At 41.7% G+C, this 20217-nt stretch overlaps 1 protein-coding gene across 1 annotated transcript; it reads right to left on the reverse strand.

The window, feature by feature from the left end:
- Positions 1-11562: 11562 nt before the first annotated feature.
- Positions 11563-18936, reverse strand: LOC136544535 (flavonoid 3',5'-hydroxylase 1-like). The gene is made up of 3 exons (XM_066536671.1): positions 18203-18936; positions 17350-17647; positions 11563-12423 (listed from the first exon to the last, which is right to left on the reverse strand). The coding sequence occupies exons 1-3, from the start codon at positions 18847-18849 to the stop codon at positions 11788-11790; spliced, it is 1581 nt and encodes a 526-aa protein (XP_066392768.1). The 5' UTR covers positions 18850-18936; the 3' UTR covers positions 11563-11787.
- Positions 18937-20217: the final 1281 nt, after the last annotated feature.

Consider the following 20217-nt stretch of genomic DNA (forward strand, 5'->3'; position numbering starts at 1 on the left):
CGACTCACAGTGAAAGTGTACAACCTCTGCAGAGTCTAAAACTGGTATATCAGCCGTGCTCACGGTCACGAGCGGCCTTAGAACATTTATGGAATAGAGGAACACTAAGTATTATTTGTTTATGCTATTCATTAATCATGTTTACATTTGATCATATGTTCTGCATTGGGAATTGAAACAACTTATTGCTACTCTTAAGTTAAAATTATGACAACTAAAAGTTGCACGCTGTTAAACCTGTGTCAAGCCTTTTGAGCCTCATGAACCCCGTGTTACACTTGTTGAGTACGACATGTATTTACGCTTGTTTATTTTCGTTATTTGGATAAAAATCCTGGATGGGTAACAGATGACCATGGGTATGATGATTTTTCTAAGGACTACTAGTCTTGTGGTCAACCAGTCGACGTCCCTGTGATATGGAGCTTCCGCGAGAGATCTTTTTATTATTTCCGCTATATTTATGTGATAACTCTGTCATATTCGTGATGTAATAAACATTTGTGATGATACTATTTATAATTTGTCGGCTTATGTGTGTGACTGATCTCTGGGCGCACATAAGATTTTGCACTCCATTTTATCCTTAAAATTGGGTGTGACAGATTAGTATCAGAGTTGTGTTAACTATAGGATGTAAGCCTAGTTAGCAATGGTCGTTTTAGCTTCTTTTGCTTCACTCATTTCATGCTTTCTATCTCACCCTTGTTATTTGCATAAAGTTTTATGCTTCTTTTGTCTTATTCTATTATGAAAATTATTGCTTCTAATCTAACCTAACTAAATCTAATTCTGTAGATGCCCCGTGCCCACAAGACTGCCCGCATCAGCACTGGAGGGTACTACCCGCCTCATGGTTTGTCCATGGAGCCAGAGGAGGAAGAACCCTAGGAACAGGAGTTCGATCCGCCAACACCAGTACCTACGCCTGAGCCTGTTCAGGAGGAACCCCAAGAAGTCGAGGTCGTCCACTTGTCCGAAAATGAAGAGGAAGACATTGTTGAAGAAGATGAGCCGATTCTGCCCCTGGGGTGGATAACAAAGGTGTGTATAAGCCGGGGTGTGAATCATCCGTTTCACATCACTGACTCATGAGCATGCTTCAGACCTACTATAGCGACTGGGATGCAGCTGTAGAATACGTCTGCGAAGAACATACGTAGCCTCTTGAAGACACCTACTAGAAGACTAGGGTGTGCATCACCATCAAGGATGAATAGAAAGGCGCATATCAGCTGGATTCAAACTATGCGCACTATGGTCACTGAGCTACCATGGAGGAAGGCATAGAAGATGCAGCCGTTGAAGCTTGCATAGGCCTCCATGGTCGCCGATTCAAGGACATGAAGGATGATCAATATCGATTCCTCCCTCACCAACACCTAGAATTGGGATGGGTGATGATGGACCCATAGGGCATGGATCCAACCACCCAAGCAATGGTACACTTTGGCTATGAGTCTGTGTCAATGATTCGCCGATTGGAGAATCAATTGAAGGCGCAGCAGGAAACTATCAAGAAGCACCGACAGGTGATAGACGAACAAAGGGTGTGCCTCAATTTGCCAAAGATGTATGAGGAGCTTTCCCATAAGTATCATCCATAGATGTTGGAGTCCCCTTCTATGTAATAAAATGATAGTAGAATGAGTCAAAGTTGAGTCTAGTCGAGTCTATTAGTACGGTGTGGACATTGGTGTGTTTAGTTGATTTGTTATTATGTTTATGTGTGAGTTGGATCTTTGTAATGAGTGCTGGAACTTTGTGGGCATGCCCGCAAGTTCCATACTTAAGAATATTAAAGATTGGGTCAATAAATGAATAGTTGGGTTTGTTACATCTTGTTCTCTCGTAATCTGTTTTTCGGAGCAGTCTGTCTTTATCTTAATTCCAATTAAAATCTACATGACCAAAGATTATGAAATTTTTATGGGAACAACTAGACTTAAGCATATTTTCAATGCCTCTGGAATCACCCCCATATCTGATCTAGTTCATGAGATATCTCTGTTTCAAGTTAAAGTCTCTGTGCAGTCTGGAATCTGGAAACAGTTTCGGTTGTATCCTGTTTTTGAGTAACCTAGCGACAGAATCTGGGAATGTGGTCTGAATAAAAGTTGTAGATAATTTCTTAATCTTTCCAACCATATAAAGTAGGCCTTATTTGGAATTCCGAAACTCGAGATATGACTGTTTTACAGAGCTGCTAATGTTGAGACTCGTCCAAAAAATTTTTAGAAAGTATTCTAACTTGGAAAATTTTAAATTATGAATATTTGATAGCAGATGTCTGGAAGAGGAAGAGGCCGAGGTCGTGGAGGTGTTCCCCCACATCCGCCACCACCACCACCGACTATTGAACAACTATTGACAGTACAGACGCAGCTCATGCAAGCGTTGGTGCAGAATCAGCAGAACCAACAGGGTGGTGGAGCACCGCGTGATAAGCACGGTGAATTCTTGAAGGGCCGTCCATCGGTGTTCTCTAGAGCCACTGATCCACTGGAAGCGGATGATTGGCTTCGTGCAATGGAGAGGCAGCTCAACATAGCACAATGTGATAATCAACAAAATGTGTTGTACGCTTCAGGACAGCTCCAGGGAGAAGCTCAAGACTGGTGGGAGTTATTCGAGTATGGACGCCCTGCCAACACTCCTCCTATTACCTGGCAGGAGTTCAAAGAGAATTTCAGATCTTATCACATACCAGAGGGACTGATAGAGCTCAAGCAGGAGGAATTCAGAGCTCTTAAGCAGGGATCCATGTCCGTCGCTGAATACCATGACAAGTTTGCTCAGTTGTCATGTTATGCTCCAAATGAAGTGGTTGATGATGCCGACAAGCAACGCCGCTTTCTCAAAGGTCTGTATGATGGTCTGCAGCTCCAGCTTATGTCCAACACCTACCCCAATTTTCAGATGTTGTTGAATCACGCTATTGTTATTGACAACAAGCGCAAGGAGATGGAGGCCAAGAAGAGGAGGCTTCAGAGACAGGCCTCTAGGAGCAATACTCGTCTGTGTACCAATCCTCAGCAAGGCTTCCAGCAGAGGTTTTAGGGACCACCCAGTCAGTGGAATCATGGTCAGTATCCTCAGCGCAACCTGAACCAGCAGCAAGTTAGCAATCAACGTCCCCAGCAATAGAGTGGACCGCAGACACCACGGCAGGGAACACCCAACAACACTCCCATGAAGACCAGTGCACCTAGTACCCCCAACGTATGCTATCGTTGTGGAGAAGTTGGGCATTATGCTAATCATTGCCCAAGGAAGTAGAATCAGCAGACACCTCAGGGTTAGCAGAGTAATCAGAAGGGAACGCCGCAGAAGCCAACACCCAACATAGGGAGGGTGAACCATGTGTCTACCGAGACAGCGCTTGTTGAACCAGAAGTCATGCTCGGTACGTTCAATGTTAACTCAACCCCTACCACTGTTCTTTTCGATTCTAGAGCTTCGCATTCGTTCATATCCCAATCATTTGTTAGAAATAATAGCATACCATTATGTGCCATGCAAAATTCCATATTAGTAAACTCACCGGGTGGAAGTATGCAAGCTTCGTATCGTTGTCTTCCAACTAGTCTATTCTTAAGGGGGTAGAGTTTAAAGTGAGCCCCATTATGTTGAGAGCATCTGGTATAGATGTGATTCTGGGTATGGACTGGATGAAGCAACAACAGGCAGTGATCCAGTGTAAAGAGAAGGTAGTTGTTGTGACCACGCCGAATAGGGAAAGAATCAGTGTTGATGTTGTAATACAAGCACAGCCGACAGCCACCGTGAACCAGCTTGATGATAGCGGCCATAGGGAGGACCCAGTGGTGGATGAATTTCCAGATGTGTTCCCCGATGATTTGTCAGGTATGCCACCTGACCGTGACATTGAGTTTATTATTGAATTATTACCTAGAACTGCACCTATAGCTAAGCGTCCATATAGAATAGGGGTTAAGGAATTAGAAGAACTTAAGAAACAAATTAAGGAGTTACAGGAGAAAGGTTTTATTCGTCCTAGCTTGTTACCTTGGGGAGCACTGGTTATATTTGTTGATAAGAAGGATGGTACTCAGAGGATGTGTGTTGATTATCGGTCACTCAATGAGGTTACTATCAAGAACAAGTATCCGTTGCCTAGAATTGATGACTTGTTTGATCAGTTGAGAGGTGCTTGTGTTTTCTCTAAGATTGATCTTCGTTCTGGCTACCATCAATTGAAGATTCGTGCAACTAACATACCCAAGATAGCTTTTACTATGAGGTATGGATTGTATGAGTACACTGTCATATCCTTTGGTTTGACCAATGCACCCGCCTACTTTATGTACTTGATGAATAAGGTGTTCATGGAGTTTCTAGATAAGTTTGTGGTGGTATTCATCGATGATATATTGGTATTATCCAAAACAGAAGAAGAGCATGCTGAACATCTGAGGTTGGTCTTGTAGAAGCTTAGAGAACATAAGTTGTATGCTAAGCGAAGCAAGTGTGAATTCTAGTTGAAGGAAGTTTCTTTCCTTGGCTATGTTGTCTCTAATGGTGGTATTGTAGTAGATCCAAGTAAGGTAAAAGATGTATTAAATTGGAAACCATCAACGAATGTGGGAGAGATTCGTAGTTTCTTAGGATTAGCTGGATACTACAGAAGGTTCATAGAAGGTTTCTCTAAACTTGCCAAGCCAATGACAGCTTTGTTGGAGAAAAATGCCAAGTTTGTGTGGTCCGAGAAGTGCTAGGCTAACTTTGAAGAGTTGAAGAAGAGGTTGACTACAGCACCAGTATTGGTTTTACCAGATTTGAACAAGAGTTTTTCCATCTATTGTGACACATCTCGTCAGGGTCTCGGATGTGTCCTTATGCAAGAGGGCAGAGTAGTGGCTTATGCTTCCCGTCAGTTGAGAAAGCATGAGTTAAACTATCCTGCTCATGACTTGGAGTTAGCAGCAATGGTTCATGCTCTAAAGATTTGGAGGCACTATCTCATTGGACATAAGAGTGACATCTATACTGATCACAAGAGCTTGAAGTACATTTTCACTTAGACAGATCTAAATATGAGACAGCGTCGATGGTTAGAGTTAATCAAAGATTATGATCTGAAGGTGCACTATCACCCTGGAAAGGCAAATGTTGTTACCGATGCTCTTAGTAGGAAGAGTTATGCCAATGAGGTGCAAGTGACATCAATGTCAAGTGAGTTGTGTGCCGAGTTTGAGCGACTAAATTTGGGCTTTGTCACTAATGCAGTGGAGTTGGTGTTGGAGCCTGAATTGGAGCAAGAAATACGTAAAGGATAGTTACAGGATGTGAAGTTGAGAGAGATAGCGGAAAACATAGTGATTGGTAAGGCACTAGGATTCCATATGGATGACAATGGAACTCTTTGGTTTGGGAAAAGGCTATGTGTGCCTGAGGATAAGGCTTTACAAGAGGCAATTCTTCATGAGGCACATGAGTCTGCTTACTCTATTCATCCTAGAAGTACTAAGATGTATTTAGATTTGAAAGAGAAGTATTGGTGGTACGGACTGAAGAGAGATGTTGCTGAATATGTTGCTTTGTGTGATACATGTTAGAGAGTCAAAGCTGAACATCAAAGACCTACATGATTGCTACAACCAATGAAGATACCTGAGTGGAAATAGGAAGAAGTTGGTATAGACTTTATTGTCGGGTTACCACGTACTCAGAGAGGTTATGATTCAATTTGGGTAATAGTAGATCGATTAATTAAGGTTGCTCACTTTTTACAAGACTACCTATACTGGTCCCCAATTGGCTGCGTTATATACGGAGAGGATAGTTTGTCTACATGGGGTTCCCAAGAAAATTGTGTCTGATAAAGGTACCCAATTTACATCTCATTTTTTGCAGCAAGTATATAGTTCGTTGGGAACCAAGTTGAATTTTAGTATAGCATATCATCCTCAGACAGATGGGCAAACTGAGAGAATTAATCAAATATTAGAGGATATGTTGAGGGCTTGTGCGTTGCAGTATGGTACAAGTTGGGACAAGAGTTTGCCGTATGTAGAGTTCTCGTACAACAATAGCTATCAGAAAAGTCTCAATATGGCACCTTTCAAAGCTTTGTATGGACGAAAGTGTAGAACCCCGTTGTTTTGGAATCAAATGGGAGAAACTCAAGTGTTCGGACTAGATGTTTTGAGAGACGTAGAAGAGCAAGTAAGGTTGATCAGAGATAACTTGAGAGTGGCTCAGTCTCGACAGAAGAGCTATGCCGACACTAGAAGAAGAGAATTGGTTTTCGAAGTAGGTGATTATGTGTACTTGAAGGTGTCGCCTATGAGGAGTGTGAGGAGGTTTAACATGAAAGGGAAGTTAGCCCCAAGGTATATTGGGCCTTTCAAGATTTTAGAAAGACATGGTGAAGTGGCTTATCAGTTGGAGTTGCCTGAGAGTTTGTCTGGTGTGCACGATGTGTTCCATGTGTCTCAGCTAAAGAAGTGTTTGCGAATACCTGAGGAACAGATACCGTTAGAGGAGCTTACAGTTAAGGAATATCTCACATATGAGGAGTTTCCGGTAAGGATTTTGCAGACGGCAGAAAGAGTTATAAGGAGCCGAGTTATAAAGATGTGTAAGGTTCAGTGGAATCGATATACAGAGGATGAGGCTACTTGGAAAAGAGAAGAGGATTTGAGAAAAACATACCCACAATTATTTGAGTAAGCATCGTCCGAATCTCTAGGAAGAGATTCATTTTAAGGGGGTAGAATTGTAACACCCTAAATTTTTTATATTTTTGAAAAAGGAGGAAATTGGTTAATTAAGCATTTTGTGGGCATTTGAATTTAGAAAATAATAATTTTATTAAAAATAAAACCAAATATAAGGTCAACAATAATGAGTGTGCATTCATGCTGTTGCATAATATTTTGTATTGCTTGGGTTGAAGTCGGATTTCGAATTAAGTTGAAATTGTATTTTGAAATTGCTTTGGAAAAATAGAAAAAAGAGAGAAATATATAAATCTCCTTTCTCCTTCTTCTGTTCGGCCCATAAGCTTGCTTCTACCGTGGTCATTTTTTCCGCCGGCCTGCTTCGTTTCTTCCCCGTAGCATCCATTTGGCCTTGCTCCAGCGCCGGCCCAGCTTGCTTGTGCGCCAGCCCCGCAAGGCCCACCAGCGCAGCCCCTTTCTTTTTCCTTCCTGGGCCGCTGCTCTCCCTCTCCTCTTCGCTTGGGCCGAAGCCCAGCTCCGCCAGCCCAGCCTGGATGCACCCACACCCACACGCCTTCTTCCGCCACTGATAGCCCAGGCCCGCTGGTCAGACCCTCCTCCTTCCTCATGTTGTGGCCGGCTCGGACTCCTCCTCCGCACTGACGCCGAGTCCGGTGCTGCTACGCTTCCCTTGGTGGCGTGCCGCTCAAGTATCCCTCCCCATAAATAGCGCCTACGCATCTTCCTTTCCATCTCGTCTACCGCTCGGTTCTTCGCCCTGCAAGCTACAGCCACGCATCGCCCTAGCGCCACCGCGACAGACACCGACCGCCGCTGTCCAACGAGCACCGCGCCGCCTCTACTGCTTCCTGGTCCTCCGTTTCGGCTCCGGTGAGGTCCCCAACCCCTCCTCCATCTTTCGGTGTGTTTTTCTTGTTGAACCACGTGGGTTTGGCCGAAAGCCGAAGCTCCATTTGGCCGGCCATGGCGCTGCCGTTGCTCACTGCCGCCGGCACTGTTTCGGTGGATTTTTCTCTCTCCTTGCCAGATTAGATCTCATCCATCTATTTCTAATCCGGCGGCCCAGATTGAAGGATACCTCTTCGCTGCCAATTTTGCAAATACGCCCTTACAACTATTTCCAGCTTCACCCGTAGTCCAAAGCGTGTTTACAGATTCCGTTTCCTCCTTTTGAAAGCATATTTTGGTTCGGTTATATTGAAAATACGTTTTCAGCTATTTACAGTTTAGCCATTCAACTTGTTTTAGCCGTAAAATCTCCGTTTTAACTCCGATTTAATTCGTTCAAGTTGCGTTAGGTTCATAATTGAGTGATCTACATATTCATGCTACGATAAAGTAGGTTTTCAACTTCTAAAATTCGAGCTTAGATTTAATTTATTATTTTGCTATGAGAAAGCTTGTTTAATCCATAACTTTTCCGTTTTAGATCTGATTTTTGTGATCTTTGTGTCTGTGTGTTCGTAGCGAGACGTAGATTCGTTTTTCAAACTTTTCATCTTAATTCTTTGCTATTGGTGTATTGTTCTAATCTATAGCTTTGTTTGCTTTGCATGATTGCTCCTAGATGCTTGTATGTTGCTGTGGTTATCGAGTATAGACTTTGAGCAGTTCGTGGGAGATCAAGGGTACGACTTTGATGAGCAGGACCAGTAGGAGTACTTTGCTGGCAAGTATAGCATGGGATCATCCTTGTTTCCTATTCACTTTAATTCATTAAATTCATGTTGCATGTGTCGCCTTGATAGAGATTCCCTAGAATTGAACTATTACCTTATCACCTATAGGTTATGAGTTTGGGTAGCTTTACTAGAGCTCAATTAAACCATGATCTTATAACTTGACTAATGGTATATGCAATAAACATTAAAATATGACTTTTAGCAACATGGAAACTGGGGGCTGGAGTGTTTAGCTACTTTTTAAATGCTTCAGATTCCTCTCCCTAAGGACTTATCTGTAAGTGATCATCCAGGACTTACAGTATAGCTGTGAGGGCTACATGGCTCTGGCTTTAGCTCAGTATGAGGACCTTTTCTAGCTTATTAGTAGTTACCTTTATTGGCGTAAGAATGGCTTGCCGAATCGGATATAGGACAGCCTCTACTCCTATGTATATAGCCATGAAGGAATTGTGCCATTTGACAGAGGGTTCCTATAACTGTTTGCCGAGTGAATCTAATGGCCCTAACTTGTTAGACGAATCTCTAAAAGGCTTCATAGTGACTCTTGCCTGCTCAACTTGGAAGTGTTTTGGGAGTAATTAACCCGGGCATATGGGTATCACGACTCACAGTGAAAGTGTACAACCTCTGTAGAGTGTAAAACTGGTATATCAGCCGTGCTCACGGTCACGAGCGGCTTTGGAACATTTATGGAATAGAGGAACACTAAGTATTATTTGTTTATGCTATTCATTAATCATGTTTACATTTGATCATATGTTCTGCATTGGGAATTGAAACAACTTGTTGCTACTCTTAAGCTAAAATTATGACAGCTAAAAGCTGCACGCTGTTAAACCTATGTCAAGCCTTTTGAGCCTCATGAACCCCGTGTTACACTTGTTGAGTACGACATGTACTTACGCTTGTTTATTTTCGTTATTTGGATAAAAATCCCGGATGGGTAACAGATGACCATGGGTATGATGATTTTCCTAAGGACTACTAGTCTTGTGGTCAACCAGTTGACGTCCCTGTGATATGGAGCTTCCGCGAGAGATCTTTTTATTATTTCCGCTATATTTATGTGATAACTCTATCATATTCGTGATGTAATAAACATTTGTGATGATATTATTCATAATTTGTCGGCTTATGTGTGTGACTGATCTCTGGGCGCACATAAGATTTTGCACTCCATTTTATCCTTAAAATTGGGTGTGACAAACGTAACCTCCAACAACCGCAAGGGAGTGATGCTGTTCTCAAGAGTGTCGGATGAGCTCTGTTCTACCCCCTATATCGTCCTTACTAAGTCTCAACTTGCCACCTCCCACAACAACATATGTGGCATGTACAAGTAGGTCATGTGAAACCCATTACCCAACTGTATATGTCCTTAGAGGACCAAGCAAGACATCTCCTCCCTAGGGGAAGCTCAACTTCTCGTGCCCACAACAAGCACCTCCTTCTCGTAAACTCGCCGACACATAGCTCCACTATCATAGACTCTTGTAACTGCCATGCCCACCACATGTATCATAAGGTTATACTTTATAGGCTTGACATCATTTGAATACTAGTTATTACCAAAAACACGTGCTAGAAGTTTCGCACCCAAATATAACCATATATCATAACATACCCAAATATAGCCATCTATTAATATGTGATTAAATTGCAGTAATATGAAGGCCAACACCAGATTAATTTGTGATTTTTTATGGTTTCTGGTTCCTGAAACTTGTGGAACAAAACAACATTTTTTTGATTGGAATGTTTATTATTGAAGTACATTCATAGGTCTCTCTCCATTCTAAACTATAAGACGTTTCAGCTTTTCTAGATATATTGCTTTTACTATGTATTTAGACACAGTGAATATCTAAATGCATTGAAAAACTATGTATCTAAAAAAACTAAAACTTCTTATAATTTAGAACAGAGGAAGTAGTAGAATATGACATACCAAATTATTGTTGCTTATGCAGTTTATGTTTGATGATTTTTTTTATAGAAAAAATATGAAGCAAGCAAGAACAGAATATGTCTACCATTAAAATTGGATCAGAAGTGAGAGATGTTCTCTACTGGTGGAGGAAGATGCTATTTTTCTTGAAGTGAAATTACAGTAGGGCAGCTTTGATAGACCTGATGAACCAGTACCACGTCACAAGGGCCAGCACCATTGGAGAGATGCATCAGCATTGTTCTTTCTTGATTGTAGATTTTACTTGAGTCTCAATTGAACATGGTTCCACTTGAGCATAACTTATGGAAAAAATAGTCTTTCAAAATTATTATTGATGCATACTTGTAACATGATTTATCCATTTTCCTTTCCTAATCTAATGATTCCCTTGTGCTGTTGTTTTTTATTCAATCACAATATAATGGAGTATTGTCCAAGAGGTGGTTTCATGGACTTTCTTCAAGGTGTGGATGGTACTGCAACATTTCCCTTTGGACCATCCTTGCGCCCACAAAATCTTGCCTACCAAACACATCACTTTCCTATGCCATATACTTATTTCATGGGACCAACACCAGCACCTTATTACACACAGTTACCCACTGGCCTCTGATTCTAGGAGCCCGAGTCCAGCAAACATCGGTCAGAAACTCAGCATCGAGTCATAATCAATGTGGAAAGAACAAAGTATGAGGAGTCGAGGCAAAGGATGTACTACACTGATGAAGTGATGAGGAATTGAGGAGGATATAAGATAGATGTTGAATCTGTCAATTGATTGATGTGGAGTGTGTTCCTTTGTCAATTGTTCATGTGGTTGTTGTCACTTCAAAATAGTGTGATCTGGGCATATTATGCATTTATCTTAACTAGCCTTATTGCTACTGCTACTACTGAATTTTGTTTGAAAATTGACAATAGTTGTTGTTGCCCTTACCTTCAGTCAAATGTGAGAACTGAGAACTTATTTACTAGTGCATATCCATCTTGTTTACTAGATATAGGTTAGCGTATGGTTAAACAACTCTACAGATCCCCTTCAGACCAACCATCATCGATTGTCAAACTATTGAAACTATGCAAGGTCCATCAGCCTGTTCGCTTGGTCGTAAACGATCGTAAATTTCCAGCTAGAACAGTATTTTTCTCTCACACCAAACCAGCCAACAGTAATAATCCACGATCGTATACGATCGTTTCGGCCTCAGATACTGTACCAGGCAACAAAGCGTAGGATTCATAACAAAAATGGGACTCGAAACATCGGTCGTTTACAGATTTGACACTGGACCCATATTCATAGACACAAATAGACTCACTTGTCATCCACTCGAGTGTCAACATAATAAGGAGTCAATCTTTCGAGTGCCATTTTTGCAATTTTTTTCTGCAAGAAGGCAACAACAGAGCATCCAACAACACACGCGAAGAACTGACAGCTAACTCAGGCGTAGGCTTCCGGCACGAGCCGTGGCGTGACGACGGCGCGGAGCGGCACAGCCTTAGGCAGCGCGAGGCCGAACGTCTCGCTCATGTCCAGCTTCTCCTCGCCGTCAGGCAAGCTCCAGTCGAACGCGTGCAGCAGCGTGCCCAGGAAGTACTGCACGAACACCATGCCGGCCAGCTTCCCGGCGCAGATCCTCCTGCCGGCACCGAACGGGATGAGCTCGAAGCAGTTCCCCATCGGGTCGACCTTCTCCGCCCCGCCGCCCGGCAGGAACCGCTCGGGCCGGAAATCGAGGGGCTTCTCCCACGCCGCCGGGTCGCGGCCGATGGCCCAGATGTTGATGAGCAGCCGGGTGTTGGCCGGGACGCGGTAGCCTTCGACGTCGTCGCAGGCCTCGAAGGAGAAGTGCGGGAGGCTGAGCGGCGTGGAAGGGTGCAGCCGCATCGCCTCCTTGCACACGGCCTGCAGGTAGGGGAGGCTGGGCAGGTCCGACTCTTCCAGGCGGCGGCCGCGGCCCACCACGCGGTCCAGCTCCTCCTGGGCGCGCGCCATCACGGACGGGTTCTTGAGCATCTCCGCCATCGCCCACTCCACGATGATGGACGACGTGTCCGTGCCCGCCGTGAACATGTCCTGCAAAGCAAAGCGTCGCACGCAAACATGTCCGATGAAGGTGATCAGTTCCCTTTTTAAGTTTGGCCCCAAAAAGATTTATGGCAAGTGAGTTCAGGACGGCTGTGGTTCACGGCAGCACTGCTTCAGAACATTTTTTGTTACGGCCAAGCAAAGCACAGTGTAGGTGTAGCTCATTTGTGAAGATATTGACCAGCACATGCATGCATGTAAAGATATTGAGTTCTTGATGAATGCAGGAGCTCCAATCAAGCTGACCACAGAGCCACAGCCCACAATCACAAGAGAGTCCGTATATATATATACACACACTAATGTTTCAGTATATGGTTCAAAAAACAGTGCTCTCAACATAACATCATATATATATATATATATATATATATATATATATATATATATATATATATATATATATATATATATATATATATATATATATATATATATATTTATTTATATTTATATACTAATTTACCATAATGTCAATACATATTTACGATAGTTGGGTTACTATAACACATGGAAATATTTACCATAACGTTATAGTAAACCACTTAGTAAGGAATTACTGTAAATCTCGTAAATTAACATAGTAATTATCGTAACTCAAAGTGGCTACAGAATAAGTTATTCTGCAGCCAGCTATAGGATAGTAGTTCTATATATATATATATATATATATATATATATATATATATATATATATATATATATATATATATATATATATATATATATATATATATATAATGTTGAGAGCACTGTTTTTCCAACCATATACTGAAACATTAGTGGTTTGGTTGCTTGAGTCATAGTGCCGACTAGATTCAATAGTGTTAGTGTTGACAGTCATCAATAAATCACAGCTCACAACCAGATGTTGCCTTAAGCCATTTACGGCTTTCAATTATATCCTTTGCTTGATTAATTGATTGATTGGACTACCAATTCTTCTAGGAAATGACATAACAGCATGATCCAGGCGTTACATCTATCACGTTGTTAACTACTCCAACATTCTAGAGACTTACAAAGCTGTCATTCGCGTTCTGGTAACAAACGTATGCACTTCGTTAGAACGTCCCTTTCGGTTCGCATATGCCATCGTCCCTATCACCCTGTTCGCTTGTTGGTTTCAGCTAAGCTTATTCAACCAGTCAACAGTGTTTTTCTCTCACAATAAACCAGCACCAGCAAACCCAAATCAACCTAGAAATCAACCAGCGAATATATCGTATATCCGACGTCAACAAAGTGAACATTAAGCTAAAACGTCACAATCAAGTGTGGTTGGAGCGCAGGTGTCCAATCTCTTTTCCTAATTAATGGCCTGTTTGATACGAACCTGGACGCAGATGCCTGGCTAGGAGCTCGCCTGGAAACTACCTGTGTAGTGTTTGGATGAAGCCCTGAGAGCTTGACTGACCCAGGCAGCCGTGCGCACGCCCAGGTGATGGAAAACGTCCGCCTGGCTCAGGCTGCGTAGTTTGCCTAGTCTAAACACATAAAGTATCTTTATTGATATTAATGGTCACTTGATTAATTCCATAAGACCATGATTACAGCAGGTTCTTCCTCTCCCTTTTTTCATGTATAAACGCTAACATAGTATATAAGATACCATAAATTATTGTATATTTGTACAGAAAAATATTATAGTGTAATTCAAAACTGAACGCCTGGCTCTGGCATGAGTGTTGTCTCGCCTAATCACCATGATTAGCTAATGGAATAGGAGTCAGGTAGCGACAATTTTTTTATTGTCTAAACACAAAAATAATTTTTTTGTCTTTATTTATCTCTTTCTACTATAATTAAATACATATAGAGATCTGTCATTAGAAAAAAAAATATATTTTAACAAAGAATAGATAATTAACTTAAGTTATTTATTTAGTAAACACACAATAATAGCGTTCATTAATCATATACAAACAATAAAAAAAGTAAAATTTCACTCACATAAGCATTCTCAGGCACAGGCATCCAACCAAATAGACTTTCTCTGACCCTACCTCACCAGGCAAAACTCATCCGCTTTAGCCAAGCAAGTCACCCAGGTCTCCAACCAAACAGGCCCTAAATCTGAACTGCTTCTTCACTTATTGTTAACTGATAAAGAATTTCGAGGCTTTCACGGAATAACTTATGTGTGATTTTTGGACCCCAATCTTAGAAATAATAAAAACAATGATTCTATAAAATTCGGGTCAATAAGATCTTTGGAGGCACTTTCATATTGTTTGTTCCAAAAAGAGAATACTTGTTTATCTTTAGAGCTTATTTTGAAATCGTATAATTTTCATACATTCGGATTCCCTAGCATATCTAGGCCACCACTTTTCTAGTTTTCCTTACAACTATTACTTATCCATCGAGAGATATTTTTTCATAATGTTTACATTTTCTTTTTAAAAAGTATAATTTTAGGTGTTTTGTTTCTGTTGGAGAAAAGAAATCCCTGGCTTAGGTATGTCGTGCCAACATTTTTGGGTTTCTTTAAACTACTATTTATGTATTGACATATTTTTTGGGTGCCAAATATGATAGGGAAATGTTTTCCCTACTGTTTTTAGCCCTATTCATAGGAATTAAAAACCTATGGAAACCTGAAGATTATAGCTAGTAGTGGTTCCAATATTTCTAGATTTCTTTAAACTGCTTTTTGTGTGTTGATAGAATTTTTTTGGTTCAAATTTGTTGGATCTGTATGTTACTTATAGCCTAACAAAAATATGTTCCAAAGTAGAGAAATCAAATGCTTTTTTTTTGTCAGTTTACCCACTTCTTCCACCGTGACACCAAGGAGATGGGGCTGAATATAGGTTGGATTAAGAACATGTTTGGATACAAGGGTTAATTGTTAGGTAGCTATTTTTTAGCTCAAATTATCTTTAGTGCATCAAAAAAGGAGGGCTAATAGGTATGCTAATTTTTTGGTCAAGTCTTCAACTAGTTGTTAGTCAACTGAAACAAATTTAGGCTATTTTTTAGCCTCAACTAGTGCCATGTGTATTAAACAAGCTCTAAATTTGTATGTTCTCTCGGTAGATAATTAATAGGTCATGATCCCAATTTTTATCTTAAATATAAGCGCATTTCCACACTGTTTCGGTTGATTTGTCGTGAGAGAAAAATATTGTTCCCGCTGAAAAAATAAGCTGAAAAGTATGGATTATAAGACAAGCGAACAAGGCCAATATATGCATTCTACTCTTCACAAGGGTTAGCATTTAATGTTTGAACCATATTTTGCTCTAGTAATGTTTGAACCAAACAAGCCATGAGCTATCACCCTCATGGAGGACTGAAAAAACCTGCAGGCCCCACATCTCATCAGTTCGAGAGTATGATTTTGATATGGAAAAAGTCTACTTAACCCTCCCATCTTTCATACTTGGTCTACTTCACCCCGCAACTATGAAACCGTCTGTTTTACCCCCTGAACTTTCTAAAACCGTCTATTTTACCCCCTGGGCGGTTTTCAGCGGCGGTTTGCTACAGTGCCGGTGGGTTTGAATTTTCTTTTTTTTTATTTATTTTCGGTGAATTTTTTGAAAAATCATAGTAAATCATAGAAAAATCATAAAATGAAAAATCTAATTTTATTGGACTCCACATGAGTAGATCTACACAGCGAATATATAATACGGTATGCTTTAGTACAATTTTTTTTTGTAGCTTTAGATTAATTAGAAAATCCAATTTTATCTGTAATTAATTAGAATTTATCTATAACTAAGTTATACATAGTCCAATGAGTACGAAATTTTTACTATAGTTCAAGCATACAATAATTAGCGTATCATAAAATTTCACCACAATTGGACCATAGAAGCTGCAGCTATGAATTATTCCAATTAATTACAGACAAAATTAGATTTTCCAATTAATCTAAGGCTACACTAAAAATTTTGTACTAAAGCATACCGTATTATATATTCACTATGTAGATCTACTCATGTGGAGTCCAACAAAATTAGATTTTTTATTTTATGATTTTTCTATGATTTACTGTGATTTTTCAAAAATTCACCGAAAATAAATAAAAAAAAAAGACAATTCAAACCCATAGTTACTGTAGCAAACCCACAGTTGCTGTAGCAAACACGCTGTTACTGTAGTAAACCGCCGCTGAAAACAGACCAGAGGGTAAAATAGACGGTTTTAGAAAATTCAGGAGTAAAACAGACGGTTTTATAGTTAAGAAGTGAAGTAGACCAAGTATGAAAGGTGAAGGGTTAAGTAGACTTTTTCCATTTTGATATTGTCTTCCCAACAACTCTACCAGCAGCTTCACCTAACACGTTGAGCTTTCGGTCAGTGTCAGTGCTCCGTTAGATATTGTCTTCCCAACAACTCCAGTAGCAGCTTCACCTAAGGCTATCTCTAACAATATCACCTAAAATACAAGACATATTCGTACTTTGGGTAACGCTACAGATAAAAGGTTTAATACATATTCAATATCTTCTCCAACAACAAGACCCAAAAGAGAATCATTTCTGCAAATAAGTTTCCAGAAGAGAGGATACCTATATTTGGGTTATGTCTCTCAGACAACCTAAAATAGATCTTCCGTATAGATACTCTGTTGTAGGCTGATTTTAGGTGTCTTGTTATTCATGTTGGGTTTGGGTCTCCTCGGAGACAGACACGCTGAGCTTTCGGTCAGTGTCAGTGCTCCGTTAGGTGGCTAGCTTAGCTTAGCTCCCATGTCACACCAAAATGCCGTGCACTCTTTGTTTTCAGCACAGATATGATTCAGTTACCCATGACCATGATCGATTGTTGTAGTAGTATTACATATTTGCAGCTACGACAGATTAGTTGGTTAGTTAGCAACTAAGGGAAGCAAGAAATTAAACCCAAATATAAATGCATGAAGAGAGGTTGGGGTGAGGAAAAAGAGAGCGAGCTTACGAAGATGAGGCCCTTGATGTTGACCTCGGTGATGGTCTCGCCGCTCTCGTCGTCGGCGCCGGCGTCCATCGTGGCGCGGAGCCTGTCGACGAAGTCCTGGCGGCCCCGGCGCGCGCGGTCCGCGGCCGTCGCGGCGTGCTCGGCCAGCAGCTTGGTGATGAGGCCGTCGAACTGGTGGTGGACCCGCCGCAGCTTGGCCTGCACGCCCTGCAGGTCCAGACGCGCCAGCGCCGGCACGAAGTCGCTGATGTTGAACATGCCCGTGCCCGTCAGCAGCGACATGATCATGTCCTTGTACCTGCACGCAGCACGCAGCACGCAGCACGCAGCACGCAGCTATGATATCAGCATTACATGTTTAGATGAAATATACTTAATCAGTTTTTTTTCCATGCATGAAAAATCCCAAGATTCTCATTATTATTTGTCGAGGGGCCGTTTCGATCGCTCTTTTCGCTTTCAAGTTTAGGTGAGAGACTCTGCACTGACAAGGACATTCTGGCTAAATAGTCAGTAGTCAGTGTCAGTGCCAGTGCTCGTCATGCGTCTTGACATACGCACCGATGATAGCAGCTTCCTAGCTGAACTGGTCAAAAAAATAAATCGACATAAACGGTCTAGTGGTGTTCCGTCGAGCATTGCATTAATTAAGCATAACTATTAACTAGTTCAACTGATCTCACTAATTCGATTAAAAGATATTGTAAACTTCATCGAAACTTAAGGTGCGCCGATAATCATGAAATTGGAAGAAAAATATGTGCTTTTCTTTCCAAATGAACTTCAATTTTATGCATTATTATATATGGTCATTGTCTCATTGATAGGATTTTCATGCAGCTCTGATGCTCACCTGTTGGAGTCGTCCCCCTGCGCGTCGAACACCCGCTTGCTCACGGTGATCTGCCCGACGATGTTGGCGAGCGCGCACACGAGCAGCTCCGGCACGACGACGGGCCGCCCGGCCGCGGCCGCCTCCGCCACGCCGCCCAGAAGGTGTCCAGCCTCGTCGCGCCGCACGCACGCCCAGTCCGCGAGCGCGCGCGCCCCGAGCAGGTGCACGCTGGCGAGTTTCCGCATCAGCTTCCACTTGGGCCCGTAGTTCGCGAACACCATGTTCTGGCACCCGTACGTGATGTCCGCGGCGCTCGCCACCGCCGGCCGGTTGGCGTACTTCGCGTCCAGCGCCTTGAGGAACGTCCGCGCCGCGCACGGGGACGACGCCACCACCATGCCCGTCGTGCCCATCTTCAGGTACATGATGGGCCCGTACTTGCGCGCCAGCGCGGCCAGGCCGGCGTGCGGGGCTGGGCCGACGAGTGGCAGCGCGCCGAGGATGGGCAGGCCCGGTGGCCCCGGCGGGAGCTGGCCGGTGCCGCGGACGGAGGAAGAGGCGGCAGAAGAAGGGTGCAGCAGGGAGCGGAGAGCGACGTGGAGAAGGAGGCAGAGGAAGGCGCAGGAGAGGACGACGGGGTCGATGCACACCGCGGCGAGCTGCATGGTGGCGTGTAACTAGTGTGCTAACCTGCCCAAGCTAAGGATGCCTCCGCGAGCACGACGGCTTTTATATTGGTGATGAGGCACTGTGTACTCGAAATCTCGCGACCGTCCTGGCCCTTATTCGGCTCTTATACTCCATATTTTTCACCTAATTTTTTTATACGAAACAATATTTTAACTTATTTTTTCAACAAAACAAAGAGAGCATTATCTTCAGACGAGCTATACTTCTATACTAGCACGTACAGACGTACTACATATTCCGTACATCGTAGTTGTTGGGGGATATGATACTGCTGAAGTCAAATATTAAGGGGGCGTTTGGCTGAACCAAAAACACTGTAGTGACTGAAAAGTACTGTTCATGGATGGATTTGTGGAAGAAAAATACTGTTTCAGGATGAAAAAAGAAACGGATGAGTATGATGTCAGCCGAATGCAGCCTTAGCTGAAGGTGGCGAGCTTTTTTTATAATGGACCGTGGTCTCTTAAACTTACAGGATAATTAAAATTAATCTATCAGTTTTCCAAAAACACAAAGGGAAACCAAATAACCGATAGGAAAATTTCAGAATTAACCTGTGAGTGCAGTGTTAACCGACAGGAAAATTATAGCTACATAAATATTTCTCAAAGTGATTATCTGTTTTTTTTTCAACTTTTTAAGTGATTCATACAAGTTAACTCTACGTCCAATCATGGATCTGGAATTCACACGTTAACCACGTAAAAGTTGAAGAACCTTGATGGTGGTTTTGAAAGTTTATGGATTTCTAGATAAGGATACAGAAAAGTTTAGAGACTCACGATGTATTTCGCTCTATTATTAAGGAATAGTTATGATAGACCTCTTGTTTCTAAAGCGGAAATTGTTTAATCACGTCAAACAACTAAACTTAAAAAACTTTAGGGCACATAGTATACTCCCTATGTCATAGAATACAAGGTATCCTAAAAATTCTAGGACATATTATATGAAATAAACCAAATGGTGCATGCAACTTTTTTTACCATATTTGGGTTATTAACAGAAATTAATTATGAGTATGCATATGAATCTTGTTTTTTTAGAACTGAGTTAGAAAATTAGTTCACCTAGAGTCCCTTACAGTTTGGACAAAAAATTTGAAAATTTAGGACAGATGGATAATATAAATAATATTTTCATCGCCAAGAATTTTATTTTTTGCGTGCATCATCACTTAAAAAGTATACATGATACGGGCACATTTTCTTTTCATCAAACTACTTTGATTTATTTCCTACATATTAGCCATATAGTCCCTAATAATACATAGGTTTAAAGAAAACAAGGATGGTCAGAAGTTAATTATGCAGTAATATATACTATATCTGGACCAACAACTA

This window comes from Miscanthus floridulus, chromosome 1 (assembly GCF_019320115.1).
Source record: "Miscanthus floridulus cultivar M001 chromosome 1, ASM1932011v1, whole genome shotgun sequence".
NCBI classification, from domain to species: Eukaryota; Viridiplantae; Streptophyta; class Magnoliopsida; order Poales; family Poaceae; genus Miscanthus; species Miscanthus floridulus.